At 35.9% G+C, this 16,970-nt stretch overlaps 2 protein-coding genes across 8 annotated transcripts in view; one reads left to right on the top strand and one right to left on the bottom strand.

Moving 5' to 3' along the window:
• The window catches only part of CFAP36 (cilia and flagella associated protein 36), a 30,068-nt gene extending 15,503 nt beyond the window's left edge, over positions 1-14,565 (top strand). The window contains exons 5-11 of one of the 5 annotated variants that reach the window (XM_073212987.1): positions 1,810-1,897; positions 3,625-3,676; positions 4,488-4,590; positions 7,305-7,354; positions 7,535-7,684; positions 8,184-8,281; positions 14,451-14,565. In XM_073212987.1, coding sequence (XP_073069088.1) covers positions 1,810-1,897; positions 3,625-3,676; positions 4,488-4,590; positions 7,305-7,354; positions 7,535-7,684; positions 8,184-8,281; positions 14,451-14,550 — 641 coding nt within the window. In that variant the 3' untranslated portion in view covers positions 14,551-14,565. Of the gene's footprint in view, positions 1-1,809; positions 1,898-3,624; positions 3,677-4,487; positions 4,591-7,214; positions 7,355-7,534; positions 7,685-8,183; positions 8,348-13,179; positions 13,199-14,450 lie in introns of those variants that run through there. The other 4 variants (XM_073212979.1, XM_073212994.1, XM_073213003.1 and 1 more) reach the window with 4 other exon arrangements.
• The window catches only part of PPP4R3B (protein phosphatase 4 regulatory subunit 3B), a 56,409-nt gene continuing 49,874 nt past the window's right edge, over positions 10,436-16,970 (bottom strand). For all 3 annotated transcript variants that reach the window (XM_037020439.2, XM_037020440.2, XM_037020438.2), the window contains one exon: positions 10,436-12,063. In XM_037020439.2, the coding sequence (XP_036876334.1) occupies positions 11,968-12,063 (96 nt within the window). In that variant the 3' untranslated portion in view covers positions 10,436-11,967. The remainder of the gene's footprint in view (positions 12,064-16,970) is intronic.

The following is a 16,970-nucleotide window of genomic DNA, read 5'->3' as shown; positions in this document are numbered from 1 at the left end:
AGACAAGTCCAGAGTTGGTTAATTTAAAGACAAAGTAATGTTATCAAGGACCCTGACACTTTTCATCTTTATGTCCTGTCATTCTCAGGATCTTCTCTCATGGTTGTACTCCAGCTGCATCAAATGCAGACTCAAAAATGTCTCATGAAGAAAAGGGATGTTTTTTCTTGTTAGCAGGACAAGAAAGCCCTCCAGGAATTTTCCCTGCCTCATGTCCTGTTGATCAGGATTGGGGTCACTTGCCTTTCTTAAACACTCTGGAAGGGGAGTGAGAACATTGTGATTGGCTTTAATTATAAATCATTTTCCTTGGGATTGGGGGTAGGGTCTTGCCTGTAAGTACTGGGCTGCCTAGTAACTCCACAAACCTAGCTTGTATTAGCAAGGCAGGAGGAGGGGAATGATGTGGACAAATGCTGCTGTTAAACCACAGGATGGGACAATTTGCTTACATTTAAATATAAACTACTTAGTTTCTGCTACAAAAATTTTAATACTTGTTTTAAGTTGCTTCACTGAGAACCAGGGATAAGAACTTAAGAGTCATGTTGATTGTACCAAAAACTGACCATTTGAAAATTGTCTTTGTGGTGAGAAAAATTCAAAGGCTTTCTTGATTCTTGATTGTATCTTATCAAAGAATTTGAGGGAAATGCAAATGAGAGTATTATTTTGATGGTTTTAAAGTATTTCCTACTTTTCCATTATTTTTTCCTTGGTTTTAAAATGTTTCTTAGAAAGATTATTAGGAGACTAATTGTATATCTTTTGACTGAGCAAAAATGCACTTAAGTTTGATGGATTGTATAGATACCAATTTTCTGGTCGCAAAGTGTTACCACTGGGGGAAACTGGGTAGAGTGCATAGCATCTCTCTTTACTATTTCTTACAACTACATGTGAATCTGAAATTATCTCAAAATAAAAAGTGTAACTTGAAAATTCATTTAAACATCAAGGGGATTAGAGTAATAAAGCTACTTTAATTTAGAGCAGACCCAGAATCCCATTGTCATATTGCATAAAGAAATGGAAGGTAAAAATTGAGACATGCTGCTAATGTCGTGGGAATATGATAATTATAGATACCAACAGAACATGTATTACCAATCTGCATCTGCCTCCTTATCAGGAAGATGTAGGTAATAAAGAAAATTCAACCACTACCTATAACTACTTGCCATGAATTATTATTATTTGCCTTGGGCCAAAGTTGGCACTGCTGTAGTTTATGATTAGTAGTCCAATATCTGAATAGAAGCTCGGAGGGCAGAGATTCATCTTTATAGTCCCCCTAAGTGCTTAGCACCATACTTTTTTGCATATAGTAAGCAGGGCCCTTTTCAGTAGCATTTATTGTAGTATGAATGAAGAGTATTAACATGCTGTTTCAATTAACCAGTGTATTTTTTGTAAACTCTTTTCCCATTAAAAGGATACTTTGAGAGCATAGTTCAATTATTAGGACCTTAATGATTTCAATAGTTTATCCTTAGACAGTATATGATTTTGGAAGATAATTTCTATACTAATTCATTTTATTGCTATTTATTGTTATTATTTTTAATAGGCAATGTAAATAATTACTAAGACATTTCTAGGTAAAATTGTGGGGGTTTTTTGGTGGGGCTATTTATTACCTAAAACAAGAAAAAGTTAAAAAGGCCATAGTTAAAAAAGACAATAGCTTAGAACATTTTTGAAAGTAATAGATCTTAATAAGCTAATCTGTGCTGTTTGACCTAGAACGGTGAGAAATAAATGTCTTTGGTTCAGTTGATAGTCTCTTTGGCCTTTGGTTTTGAACAGGTGTGTTACCTGACTGCTTAACAGATGGTTCTGATGTGGTCAGTGACCTTGAACAGGAAGAGATGAAGATCCTGAGGGAAGTTCTTAGGTATCCTTCTTTAATTATGTTTTGAATGAATCATTAGTAATAAGATGATCTGCGTACATGCTTTTTACCCTCAAAATATTACGACCTGGTGAAATATCTAAATTCTGTAATGAAGACCATGCAAATTGTTTATAATTATGTATTACATATCTTAATGGGAAGAAAAATTATTTTCCAATGATGCATGCCAGATGAGCCCAAATGGGAAGGTATTCTTCCATTCTTATCATGGGAATAGGAAACTAGCCATCAGTGGGAACATGCTGCAGTAGATTATGCCTGATGCCTGGAAAAGGGGTGTGGTGGCCTGAGCTGAGCAGGAAACTCCTTGGCTTCTGGATCTTGGTATTAGAGGTGCCTCATGCCAGGTGTCTCATAGCAGGAGGCTGGACATCCAGATCCCACAGACTGGATAGCTGACTGGGTGGCAGGTAACCTGTGAGGGAAAGAGGACAGTGGGAAGTACATTTCCCAAGTGACTGTCTTGCTGGTTTCTTCCTTGCCCCATTTACATAACTCTCAAACAAATGTCTGGCATGGAATGTGCAGCCCACTAATGGGGTATTTCTTTTTGACTTGAGCCTGTCATCCCTGACCCTGTGGGAGTTTTGGAAAGGAGGAACAATTGCAGCATCTAATTTTTAAATCTTCTTTGTGAATGTATAGGTTTAGGGCAAAAGAGTACCTGCAGGTATTGTGTCACCTGCAGAGTGGGGTCTTGGCCTTTGGGAGCCTGTCCCTTCTAGCTGTAACACACTCATGATGATCTTTTAGCATCTTGTAGTCTCTGCACCTACCCACCTTGTCCCCAGCTCCAAAGCTCTAAAAGGAAGAATAGGCAGGATGGTGGTTTGGAGCATGGGCCTAGTGGAGAGCTGTGGAAGGAACTCCAGGACTTAGTGCCTAATATCAGGAGATTTGACTGGCTCTGGAAGGGAGGCAGGTGTGCAGGTAAGCCTGGCATTTGCCTGCCAGATCCTACTTTCCATGGCAGGGTCAAATTGGGTCCTGAGACAACACAGAAAGCTTTGAGTTTATGGATAGTTAAGGATATTGGTAATAGATGCAGAGGACTAGTAAAGTTAAGACTTCTTCCTTCTGTTGATTCATTGGTGGTCTGAGAACTGATCAGTATTACACTTTTACATTTTATTTTTTAAAGGCTTTTGAGGGGAATGTATTACTGTGTAAGTAATAGAGCTTAGTTATGAACATGTATGAGAGTTGACTTGGCTATTTTTCTAAATCAGATTACCTCCGTGAGCATTTTACAAAAGCCAACAGGGCTTTGGCATAATGGCAATCAGGAGAGCTTTGTGATAGCTCAACCACAACTGGAAAAACTAGAATGAGGGGAGAAATGGATCTTATCAGGAGGGGGTATAGCTGATCTTCCTAAAGAGAGAGTTCAAAGTCTATAATAACAGAATTTGCCATTCAAATTTGGGTTTAGGATATCACACCTTTTGCTCTTTGTTCAGGTAGGGTTTTTCACATTTGCAGCAGAAATAGGCAAACCTGTATTTTATGTTACTAATTATATTATGCTGTATATGCATGTCTTTCTCAGTTGATTGTAATCTGCTTTAAACAAAGCCTGATTATTTCCATCTTTGTTTCCAAAATTCCTCGCACATATTGCATAAGTTGGCATGTTGCTTGTTGATTATTTGTTCTTTGACCGAAAAAGAAAATTTACTTTTGTACCTTATTTTTGTTTATTTCAGAAAATCCAAAGAGGAATATGACCAGGAGGAAGAAAGGAAGAGAAAAAAGCAGGTGCCTATAGAACATATTAATATAACAGAAGTATTTCATTGCCTTTTCTCTTGTTTACACTTAGTTTTTGTTGTTAAAGTTTAAGCTTATGTGGAACTACACAGTTCCTTAGAGTATTGATATTTTCTTGGCAATTCTAAGTATTTATATTTAACTTTATAATCTTTATAATTCATCTAGCAACCTACTTTTTAAGTTCCCAATAATGACTGATTATTAACTCCAAAAAAACTATAATGTCACTCATATTTTGGAGGATTCTTTATAGAAATTCCCCATAACTTTATGAATAAAAGAATATTAAAGATTTTCCTGTCTTTAAGGGAACATGAATTATCAGTTTACTTAGTTCTAAGATTTAAATTTCTTTGTTTTAAATAATGCTGTTCCATTTTAAAAATGGAAATAAACCAACTGTGGCTTCCTTAGGCATATAGATTATTTTAAGTGGAAAAGCACCTTATCATTCAGGGGTTTTATCTTAGAGTACTTCTTGGTGTCTTCCTCAAGATCACAGGAGTGGTGAGAGTGAAGCCTGGGTTTGAACACACTTCTTGTTTAGTCCAAAGTCCATACCATACTAGTTAGTTACTCTTAGTACTGTATGATTTGAAATGAGAATGTTTACATACCTCAAGAAATAGGAGATATCTAATGCTGGAAACATCTTAAAAACTTTGGAAAAACGGTCTCATGTTCATTATTTATTTAGTAGACAGTGATTTTTTAAACTAACATCTTTGGATCCCTTAAGTGGTGAATTAGTAAAATTTAATCTAAAATTTTAAAATTGTATTATGGATTTCTGAAGTTATCAGAGGCTAAAACAGTAGAGTCCCCAACGCATGTTAATGAAGATGCAAAAATGAATAATTCCCAAGGGGATGGTGAACACACTGCACACCCACCCTCAGGTAAGGTTGAAGTGAACGGAACTTTCTCTAATAATATGACTACGTAAACACTGTGAAGTGTGTGTTACTTTTTCATACCATGCTCAACCTTCAAAAACTCTGGGATGGAGTATTATATAGCCATTGGTAGTAAAAGTTCTTTGTGAATTTAGCTAAAGAGGTTGCAGGTAGGGGATACTCAGCTGACAAAGAGGTGTAGCCCCCAAATTTCTAAGTGAAGGCTGGAACCCAGGACAGTGAACAAAATTCCTTGAGCAAGCCACCAGCCTTTGTGCCATGGATACACCATCCAAGATGTTTACGTAACATTAGGTATTCTTTTCCTTGACCAAAATTATATGGTGTTGGTGAGTTAGTAGTGGCACTTGGAAGGATAATATTAAGTTATTTTCCTAATGAATTAAAGCACGACTAGAAAATAAGTAGCCAGTCTATCTATATGTTCAATCAGAAGCTATCATTTCTGAGAATCCTTGTGGGACAAATGGTAGTGGATGAAGTGGTTCAATATGTGGCAAATCTACTTTGAGTATATTTTGATTTCCTTTAAAGGAAAATGAGTAATTCTGAAACACAAATTGGATCATGATCATGAATTCAGTTCATTTTATCATGGATTTCTATGGTTTTCAATGTGTGCTTTTCTTAATTAAAAGAAACAACTCAGTGAGGTATGTTTATGATCCTTACTTTTCAGTTAGCTTTTTTTTTTTTTACAAGAAATTCAAGGAAGTTCAGTGACTTCTCCAACATCATTCTGCTCTTAAATTGTGAACCTGGGATCTACCTTGGTCTTCTGACTCCAAATATTGGGTTCTCCTACACTTTAGAAGAACTTTTATATTTAACTTTTTCATACAACTATACATGCTGTTTAAATCTTGTATCTGACATAATTGGAATAAATTTGATTGTTCAGTTCTTTTAGCAAAGCTATAGAAAACAATTTCAAGCCATATGTAACTCAGTTATGCACATTAGTGGCCAGAACAATGGCAGATAATTACAAAAGTAATGATTTTAATTTTTAAAAACTATTCAGTAAAAAAAAAATGCGTATATCTGATATTCCAGGGAATCACTTCATACAAAGTGATGGGAGCCCATTATGAAGACCTAATTTGGGAAGAGTCTTAAAGGTGTTTGACCTTTTTATTCATTTGCTCATATCTTTCCTGGTTTCTGCTAGAAATGGATGGCATCTGTTCTCAGATTAATGCAAAGAATTGCCAGAGATGAGATGATCTTTAAGCTTGCTGGTTTTCTGATTCTCCATTCCTAGAAATCAGAGAAGCTCAAGTATTTTGGCTTCAAGTACTTTCCTTTGTAGGTCTGAGTGAGTATATAGAAGATGTTCATAACAAATTCAAGGCAAGCACTTCCCAGAGCAAGTACCTGAATTGAATATAAATGCTCGTGCTTGGGATGCTCCCTTAGGAATGAACTCTCCCTTCTTCAGCTCTGTGGTTCCCTGTTTGAGGGCTAAGCCTACCACTGCTTAAATTAAGTCGTCATTAGTAAGAACAGCATGTTTAACTCTGCATATTATGACCAACCTGTTTAAACACATCTTTATTTCTGTTTAAGTTAGTTATTTAGCTTCCTGTTGATATTGGTTAGTTAGCTCCACCCTCATCTCTTCCATGGTGACTTCCCTTACTGTCCCACTCCTACAGCCTGAAGAGCTTCTCTGCTTCAACCTCCCCTGGCACTGCAGTCAGTGCACTCACCCCATGCTAAAGCAGTGGTCCTTTGGCAAGTTTCTTGCTCATGCAAAGCTCTATTTTTAGTTTCACTATGCTTGCAAAATTTTTAGTTATTTGAAGACTTGTATATTATGTTCTCCCATCATGCTTTTAATTCTTGGTATAATTTTTATGAGTCTTTGCTTATCTTATTCTGCTGCCTTTCATAGTCCCTGTACTTACACTGAACATTTTTTATTTAAAATAATCACCTTATAATAAAAAATGGCTTAGAAAAGCAGTTAGCATGTTAATCCTCTTGGCACAGTCACCAATAACTGGAAAATACCGAATACTCATGTTTTATCTGCTTCTAAGTTCTACTTACTTTAAAATCTTTGTATTTCTTACTGTGTTAGTAGGTTTATAGTTATCCTCAATATGTATTACAAACAAAAATTATTGATACTGCTGGCATTTACTCTTCCAATACAAATAATTGTAGCTTCACACTTACTGTTCTTAAAATATAGGGTCATTTACAGTTTTTACCTGCAAGCAATAGTTGGGATACCAGTTACATTACTAGTAAAGGGTTTTTGTATGTTTGTCTTATGTGATAACTTATTATAGTGAGGTTCTAATCTTGAAACAAGAATTATATCTTTTTGTAGCTATAGTAGTAAACTGCAGGAGCTTGGTATTTGTTGAAATGTCATGATTATTCATAAGAAACTGTAGTTCAGAGTCCTTGAAGACAGAGACCTTGTTTATTGTTCTCACCCAGTGCCTGACGTAATGCAGGCACTGCAACAATGTGTGTGAATTGAATGAATGTTAGAAAAAAAGACGTATTAACACTGTTCATTTTGCTGAACCTAGCTTAGTACTTAATAAGTCTTACACTATTCTAATTATTCTCTATCTAATCATTGCTAGAAGTTAAAGTGCATTTTGCTAATCAGTCAGTACAACCTTTGGCAAGAAAGCTGGAAATGATGCCTGAAACTTCCTCTTTCCCACAAAAAGGCCTGAAGATGCCTGGTCTAGAACATGCAAGCATTGAAGGACCAATAGCAGTAAGTAAAAAACATTAGTTCTTAAGAACTATGAACAAAACGAAAAGTACTAGGAACAATGTAAAAGCCATACATTTGGCTTTGTTATGATCTTGAACTTACATTTCTAATTGAATCGGTTGGTGTCTGTGCCAGAAAATGCAGACTTAAATTTAATAATTCTTTCTTTTTTTGACCCAGAATTTATCAACACTTGGAATGGAAGAGCTCCGGCAAAGAGAATGCTATCTCAAGCAAAAGAGAGATAAGTTGATGTCCATGAGAAAGGATATGAGGAATAAGCAGATACAACATTCGGAGCAGAAAGGGAAACCTGCTGGGGAAGCAGAGGTATGGCTTCTGTATGTCGAAGTCTGCAAATCCAGAGGTGGAATTCTCAAAATCATGACATGTGCAAGAAAGCCTCAATAATGAATGTTGCTTGTAGATCCATTCACTTTACCTTCCCTGTCTCAGTGTAGCACCAGCTAAGTCTTTTTTAGGCAGATGGTTGTGATAAGAGGATTTTGTGAGGCAGAAATGGTAAGTTTCATTATACATTTTAAATTTCCTTAGTTGCCCTGCTCTGAGTGCTTAAGGGTTAACAGTCTATTTTACCTGAGCCACGTGAAATATTTTATCATAGAGCAGCATCAATATGCTAGCCACCACTTTCAGGAGGCTTTCTAAAGAAAATTTTGCAAAGAGGAGATTTAGGGAACCCAGTCCGTGTATGACTTTTTTTTTTTAGGCTTATTTACTGAAAAGGTTCTAATTTTTAAGGCAGTATGTTGGGAATTTTAAACAAATGAACACATTTTCATGGTAGCCAATTTTTTTTTTTTTTAAGGAAATGACAGAAAAACAAGAAATGACAGCAGAGGAGAAGCAAACATTACTAAAGAGGAGATTGCTTGCAGAGAAACTTAAAGAAGAAGTTATTAACAAGTAATTTAAAAACAATTTAGCAAAACATAAGTTAAAGTTTTCTTAATAAATAATTTAATCCTTAAATTGAACCTGTTTTAAATGTGATTGTAAATGCAAGAGAAGCTGATACTATTTTGTTGAATATTTGAGGGAAAGGGCAGTGGGAAAAGCAGCTGCTTATGCTAAGGGAAAAAAGTATAGAAATCCAATTGATAGTACATTCCAACTTGGTCATCTATTGTTTGTGCTAAGCACTGTGCCAAGTGCTAAGGATATAGTAGTCAGCTAGGTCGATACAGTCCCTGCCTTCCTGGGGCTAAGAAGGCCTGAAGAGCAAAGTGTTAAAAGGGAACAGTGCAGTGTTACAAGTAGTGCTGGTCGAGCCTCCTTGAGAGAGCAATGTTTAAGGTGACTGGAAGGCTAATTGCAGGGAGAAAAGGGAGGGAACAACTCAGGTTCTTTAGCAAGAAAGAATAAACACAGAGAAGCTGTCAGTATGGCTAGAATCTGTGTAGAATGATGGGAGAGGGTTAGCATACAAAATCAGAGATAGGTGGGGTACTGATTTGTAGGGCCTTGTAGGGAAATGTGAGGATTTAAAATTTTATAATGGCAGTGGGAAGTCACTGTAAAGTTTTAAAGCAAAACTACATGATCAAAATGTTCATTTAAAAAAAGATGTGTGGCTGCTCTGTGGTGGTGATTGGGTGTCAGAGTAGTTGAGGGTATACCAGTTATAAGGTAGTCCAGTCAAGAGTAGTTATCTTGGGCAGTGGTAAGGTTTTAGCATCTTACATTTGAGGCAGGAACAATCAGGACTTGGGAAATAAGATATGGGGGATGTTAAAAATAGTCCATCTCTTTTTTAGAAAAGCTACCATTAAAACAAAGGTAATACTCCTGAGCCTCTTGAGAGGAATGCTGCCATGGTGTGGGTCTTGCATGTGAAATGGTCCTGGATAGTTTTCTGTAGTGTTTGCTGAGAGAACCAGAATAGTATGACAGAGACCTTTCTGTCAGAAACTTCCTGTTTGTGTCACTCCACAAGAACCCCCTTTTCCAGCTTTGGACCTCTTCTGAGGTTTAACATGTAATTCCATTTTCTCTCTTTAAATCTAGTTATAAATTTTAAGGTGTACCAAAACTAGCTCCAACCTTCAACCTGCAGAGAAAACCATCATTACATTTGCTATGTTTTCATCATTTTTAAAAAGGAAAAACTGCTGATTAAAACACAGAAATGTTTTATGTAACATTTTATTAAAAATAGTTTATTGGATACATGTTTACAGATATAATTTCAAGAGAACCTCAGGCGTACAAATATGGATGCTGGCTTGCTTCACAGAGTGAAGATAAAGATACAAAAATTCTGATCTGCCTGAGGGTAGTCATTTAGGATAGCAAATGTGGAATCTTAATGTTATTCTTTCAAGGGATATTTTAAGTCTTGTTCTTATTTATATATATCATTGTTGGTGAACATATGCCATGAACACTGTTATCCTGTAACTCAACGAAACATTCACATGTCTGCTATAAGGTTCCTATGATGATGATTTAAATGTTTAAGACTCATGGCAGTTCTTCAGAAAGGAAAATTAAAGAAACACTTAGTAAGAGATAAAGATAAAACTTCTCCTGGAACTTAAATAAAATTACCTGATCAACAAGAGTCAAGAGTAAGTAGGGAAATGCTTTAGGCCTGGGCTTCTTAGATCCCAAGAGGAAATTTAATAAGAGCTAAGAAGAGTGAAGGGTCTTGATAAAACCTGCTTGAAAGAAAATGTCTTCATATGGTAACCTAACTGATCTTGGTTTAAAAGTATCCTGAGTCACTTGTTTTATGAGGTGGAAAGTCTTTTTCATGAACCTTTTATATGAACCTTTAATCGAAGGTGGGAATAGCCCCATACTGTGATGCTTTGGGTCTGGACTTTTATTTGCCCAAGGCACAACTTACAAGTAGAGTCAGTGATATTTAAAGTGCAGTTGACCCTCATTTGTTTAATTCATTCAGATTGTTTAATCATTCAGATTGATGTATGATGTAGTGGCTTATAATAAGTATCTATGGATAATTTATTGGTTTTTGAAAGATACTGTAAAAAGGATATATCTCAAAATGGAGTTCATTTATATTTACAACAAACCAAACAAAAGCAACAATCATAGAATTACAGGGTCACATTTTAATTCCTGAATTTTACAGTTCAGCATTAATATCACCACATGTATACAAATGGTGTAAAACAAGTACAGTGGTATTTTTAATACAAAATAAACATCTGTTTTATGGAAAAACTATACTTCATATCTACACAAACAGCCCATTTTTTCCAAACAATAGCCAAAATTAAAATTAACTACAAAATCTCCAAAACAGGGGAAACTGCTTCAGTTTAAGCTATTCCAGGAAAAATGGACCCATAACAACATTACAAGGGTGATCTGAAGATTGTAGCTGGAATTTTTTAGTTTTTTTCCCCAATATGTTAAATTGTTGTTTGGGGGACATTTTTCGCACTTCAGCATGATCTCAGATCATAGATGAGCAAACTAACATTAAAATATTTACAGTTAACTTGGTCTAAAAATAAAACCTCTTAACTGTTTGCCTCAATTTATTATTTTAAACTCATTTACGTACATGGAATGTGCTTTTACTCTAAAAAAAAAAGCAGCTTTCATATTACACCCTTGTTTATGGAAAAGCTTTGTGTGCTGCATATTGACTTTGACACTGAAGTAACTTCTTGAGTCAAACTGGCCTCTAGGTATTAAATGCCACTTAATTCAGCACTGCTCTGTAGTCTTTATAAATTACACTTTTAAACTTGCCTGTAGTTCCGGAAAGAGAGACAACTTCACCAACAAAGCAGAAAATGACTTCAAAATATCTTCCACAAGATTGTACTGGTAGGCAGTTGAAAACACTGTTAATCCACTCCCATTTCTAGAGGAAATCATTTTGGACTACCATACTGATTCTTAGCATGTTATCTCTAAAAGTGCTGATTTATATTAACAAAACTGTCCATTCTGAATCCAACTTGTTTTTATTTACCAAAGTACATAACTGAAAATCCTGGTGCAGAAAACTCAACATGTGCCTGTAATATACGGTGTACTTTCCTCCAATTACCTATAAGGCTGAATTTTCTATTAAATCTTCAAAGAATGGTCCCAACAACTTCATTTTTTATGACAGTTGAATTTGTTTTCCATAGAAATTTCTTCTAAAAAGAGGCAACTGATTAAAAGAACAACACGGCCAGCACCATTATACAAGTAATGTTATTGGGTTTGCAACTGAAGTTTATAATTGTTTCTAGATCAGGTAACTCCTGGAGCAATGCTGCATTAATATTTTATCAAACTTGTCCCTCCCTAGACTTGTCAAAATCTGAGTTTCCTGGATGAGACACTATCTCCCAGACTCTGGTTGCTAACCATTTTTTGAAATATTATGCCTGAAAGTAAAACCCCTTAATTACTAGCAATCAATCACATTCCTGGGAAGCCTGGTTTTTTTTTTTTGTTTTTTTTTTACATAATTAAACTCTCCTAGCTGATATACTGTGTCTTTTGCTACTCCTTGTATATTTATAAGTTCAAGTGAGAAAGCTTTCTGATTCAGATTTTCAGCTCATTGAACAGATGCAGCATTTTAGTAAGACCACATGTTGAGGGTTAGTAATATTTTATGAGCCAAGACGAGGTCTTTTCCTAGGAGACGTTTCTTCTTCATCATCATCTTCCTCATCATCTGGATAATCTACTAAACCAACCAAACTTCCCTATTGAAGAATAAAAAAAAAATTTAACACATGCAACTAAAAAAAAGCTTATTAGTACAGTCACTTTAAAGATACTGTAAACTATATATTTTTCTAAACTATTTAATAACCAGTATCTGAAACAGATATATTTGAATTTGACATGTGGAGTGGGAAGGACCTTGTAGATGAACTAGTTCATTTCTCTGATTTTCAACTAGAGAGAAGAGCCAGTCAATGACAAGAAATCTAAGTCTCAGCTCCTTGTGTATATTTCATCACTCACTAAGTACACACCATTGTTTTTGTTCTGCTTTTGAAGAAGTTTCAAATGGCTGATGACGATAAACACATGAAATGGTTCCTAAAAACTAATGACTAAAAAATTTAAGGCTAGCTCTCTCTAAACAAAAGAAGAGTAAGAATAAGGTAATTCAGGTGTTTGGCCTTTTATGAGTCATGGACCCCTCTGAAAATCCTATTACAAGTTCTGGACACTCTACCCAGAAAATGATATATTCTCATGTTTGCATTGATTCTGAATCAATCCCATGTCCCACAGATTTAAGAGGGCTATTATAATCACTGTATTTAGTTCAAACCCTTTAGACTTATAGGGGATAAACAAAATACAACTGAAATAAATCATATTTCAAACAAAAGTAGCTTCTTACCTAAAGAATGCAGACATTTGACATTAACACTTTAACAGAATATACCTGAAACACTGTAGTATTAATCAACAAAGGCCTCTGAATAGCTTAAAATGATAATCAGAGTCTGTGAACTAACTTATGTGACATTCTGCTTCTTTCTCAGCTCAGTTTGAAAGTTTGATAAGCAAGAGGCATTATCAGTAAGTTGTTAAGAATATTTGATTGTAGCCTACCTGCCTGACTTCAAATTCCAATTCTACCACTTTTTAGGTCCATGACCTTGACCAAGTGATTAAGTATTGCTATGCCTCAGTTTCCTTATTTGTAAAATTGGTGTAATAGTGCTTAGACCTCATTGAACTATCTAGAAAATTAAACTGAAAACAAAACATGTAAAGCAATTGCATAGTACTCAGTGTGTAGTGTTCAATACTGGCTATTAGCTCCTATGACTAATATCATTTATTTGGTTTTTCTAAAGCTAAACAAATTGGATGAGAAGAGATAGAAGACATAATTACAGTATAAAAAGGTACTAGTCTGATACTCACAATGATGACAGCAAATTATTGAGAAAAGTTTTAATTATGCTTAGGATTATTCAAAATGTACAAACACTTCGGTTCCAAATGATTAACATCTAAAATGATATCTTGCTTAGGATTAATTATAAATATTCTATCTAAAACATTCAGCTACACAATTTAATTTTCAATTTTATTTGTTATCTATACATATATACACCATAAACAAATTCATATACATTAAAAAAATTTACTGTAAAAAGAATAAATACAAAAATACAAAATGAAATATTGGAAGTAAAAAGGCCTGTAATTCAGCAAAGCACCTGTGAAGAATTTTATAGATTCCAGACTTCTGATAAACAACTATGAATATATTGTTCTAAAACAAGTACCAGATTGCAATTATTCTGCTTATGCCAGTTATCCTTGAGGAAAGTTTCCAATAAGAAGGGAAGAAGCGGTCCAAACAAATAATAATAGAAACCCTATGAAGAAACAGTGACATTTTTCTCCTGAACCAAACCAACTGTTAAATTATGATTTAGTAAACTATTTATATAATTCATCAAATTAACAAATATAAGGAGACAGAATTTAAGAATTATCTCCTCTATTCAATAAAGAATAGGTCTTCCTTAAACATGATTTAAAAAATTATTTCTAATCATGAGCAAAAGTGATAGTTTTTATTTCTTCTAATTTTTATAACTTTCACTTCTTTATCTCACCTAACTGCATTGGTCAGTACTACCTTAGAACAATGGTTAAATATTAGCAGTAATAGTGGCATCCTCTCTTGCTCATGACTGGTGGGAACGCTTCTCTTACTTCTCCCTTAAGTAAAGCTAGCTTTTGGTAGCAGCCATATATATCATGTTAGGAAATTAACCACTGATTCCTATTTTAGTTTATATTTTATAAGAATTATCAAAACTGTAAATGTACAATATATACATGTATGTGAAATGATGATGTAGAAGGTCATTTACAAAGGTTTTAAGCTGGAATGAACTTTAAAAATCATCATTAGTAATTAGTTATAAATTTAGGTATATCTGTACTTTGGAATTGTATGTAGAAAGTTATGTACTGATATGGAAAGTTCACCGAGATAAGTCTGTTATGTGAAAAAGCAAAATACAGCATTCTCTTCTGTGGATCTGTGGCAAAAAAAGTTTGTTTTAGCATCAACTAATGGCTTTCCTTTTTTTTTTTCCTAAAATAGCCATGTTTATTATGTTTCAAGGAGAATCAAGCTTGAAAAGTATCTGCAGGAAGCAGGACATTATAAAAGGCAACAATGCAGGTTTGAACTAACAGCCTAATAGAACTTTGGGAACTGAAGAATGTGTAGCTGAAATTTAGACCATGGGCAGGTTCAGCAGCAGAATACAGTATTTTCATTAGGATTTGTATGCCCTGAAGAACTGGCTTCAAAATATACAGCACAAAGTCGACAGATCTAAAAAGAGAACTAGTGAAGCTGAAGGACATAGATGCTTTAACATAGATCTTCCAGTAACTGATAGAAAAATGAAGGTGGAAAAACCTCAGCAAAATATAGACTAAACAGCATGGTTAGTAAATAGGACCTAATGAGAGTGAACTTCATATTTAACAACTAATGGTTTTTCATTCAGAGTTTGTAAGTACTTTTCCTCAAGGAAATATGCATGTTTCACAGCTCTACAACTAAGGGAGTATTTTGTGTCTCTATGCATTCTTATCTTTAAAGAAATCTTTTAATTTCATTAGTTGCAATGTCTCACCAGCCTAAAAAACTATAAAATTTTCAAAGAATGTGGTTTAAAAAGTGTGTTAGAGCTTTGGGATGCCTTGGCAAAGGAAAGTAAGTTCACACCTGACCAATTTAAATTTAACAATCATTCAGTTTGACTTTAGCAATCAACACTGATGGTGAAAATGGCTTAGGGGCCTTTGCTGATAAAGAACCTGCCATCACTTAGAAATGTTTTGTTTGCTGAAGCCAGTTTGTGAAGGTTGAAAGCCAACTTAACCAGTGCTTTACTTCTGTAAACTTCTTCAAATTTCTGTGATAGTCTACAGTGACTGAGCAATTAATTTGTTTTCCAAGAACAATCACTGTTTTTCTCCCTGCCCTCCCCTCAAAAGATGTAGGACAAATATATTTAGCAATCTGCTGTGTCAAAAAGGGTAAAAAGTATGTTAGTGCTTTTACTTCACTTTGCTGGTTCCTAAGTAGAGAATTACAGGGAAGGATAACAAATAAAAATTCAAGGAAACACCCTAGAAAATAGAATATTTAAAAATGTGAGTAAGAGGACAGAAAATTATGAAAAATCTGAGATCAATCCAGAAGGCCCTACATCCAGACAACAGGTTATAAGTTAAAAAGCATAACATGTCCCCAAACTGAAGGACATGATATTTAGCTGAGAATCACCGAAGTACATCATCATAAAATTTCAGAATGTAGGGATAAAACCCAAATGCTTGTTAAGAAGAAGAGAATGAAATCACACATAAAGGATCATATTATTACAAGATGGCGGGGTGAGTAGAGCAGCAGCAATCTCCTCCAAAAACCACATATATTGATGAAAATATAAAAAAGACAACTCTTCCTAGAATAGAGACCAGAGGACACAGGACAACATCCAGACCACATCCACACCTGCAAGAACCCAGCGCCTCACGAAGGGGGTAAGATACAGGCCCCAGCCTGGCGGGAACTGAGCACCCCTCCCCCAGCTCCTGGCGGGAGGAGAGGAGTCCGAGCGAGAAGGGAGAGGGAGCCCAGGACTGCTAAACACCCAGCCCCAGCCATCCGCACCAGAGCGCAGACACAATGCATGCGTGGGGTCCTGGATACTAGGGAAACAGTAGAGCAAGACCTGTGAGTGGGTCCCTGAGGCCAGCGCCCGGGGACAAAGAAAAGTGAGCAGCTTTTTTTTTGAATTATTTATTTAATTTTTTTCTTTTTTGCGAGTGCTTTTTGGAAGTCTTAAAAGGACAGGGACCCCAAAACCGGACGGAAGCGTCCCGGGACACTTAGGCAGCAGGGAATCTGGGGATCTATGGGCACTCTAACCCCCTGGGCAGCAGGGAACACGGAGGCCCCTCACGGAGATAAATAGCCTCCTGGCCGCTCCCCCTCCAACGTGGCTCCACCATATCAGAGCTGCAGTCCCGAGGCAAGCCACGCGCACAGCAACAGCAGAGATAAACTCCATAGCAGCCGGGCAGGAATCAGAAGCTCTGTCTGCGTGCAGCTGCCCAGCACAAGCCACTAGAGGTCGCTGTTCTCCCAGGAGAGGAAGGCCACAAACCAACAAGAAGGAAAGTTCTTCCAGCCGTCACTTGTGCCAGCTCTGCAAACTATCTCTATCATCATGAAAAGGCAAAATTACAGGCAGACAAAGATCACAGAGACAACACCAGAGAAGGAGACAGACCTAACCAGTCTTCCTGAAAAAGAATTCAAAATAAAAATCATAAACATGCTGACTGAGATGCAGAGAAATATACAAGAGCTAAGGGATGAAGTCCGGAGGGAGATTACAGACGCCCGGAAAGAGATTACAGAAGTGAAACAAACTCTGGAAGGATTTATGAGCAGAATGGATAAGATGCAAGAGGCCATTGATGGAATCGAAACCAGAGAACAGGAACGCATAGAAGCTGACATAGAGATAAAAGGATCTCCAGGAATGAAACAATATTACTAGAACTGTGTGACCAATCCAAAAGGAACAATATCCGT

Source organism: Manis javanica, chromosome 1 (assembly GCF_040802235.1).
Source record: "Manis javanica isolate MJ-LG chromosome 1, MJ_LKY, whole genome shotgun sequence".
Classification (NCBI taxonomy): domain Eukaryota; kingdom Metazoa; phylum Chordata; class Mammalia; order Pholidota; family Manidae; genus Manis; species Manis javanica.
Note: the sequence above shows the minus strand (reverse complement) of the source record. Positions and strands in the feature narration are given on the sequence as shown.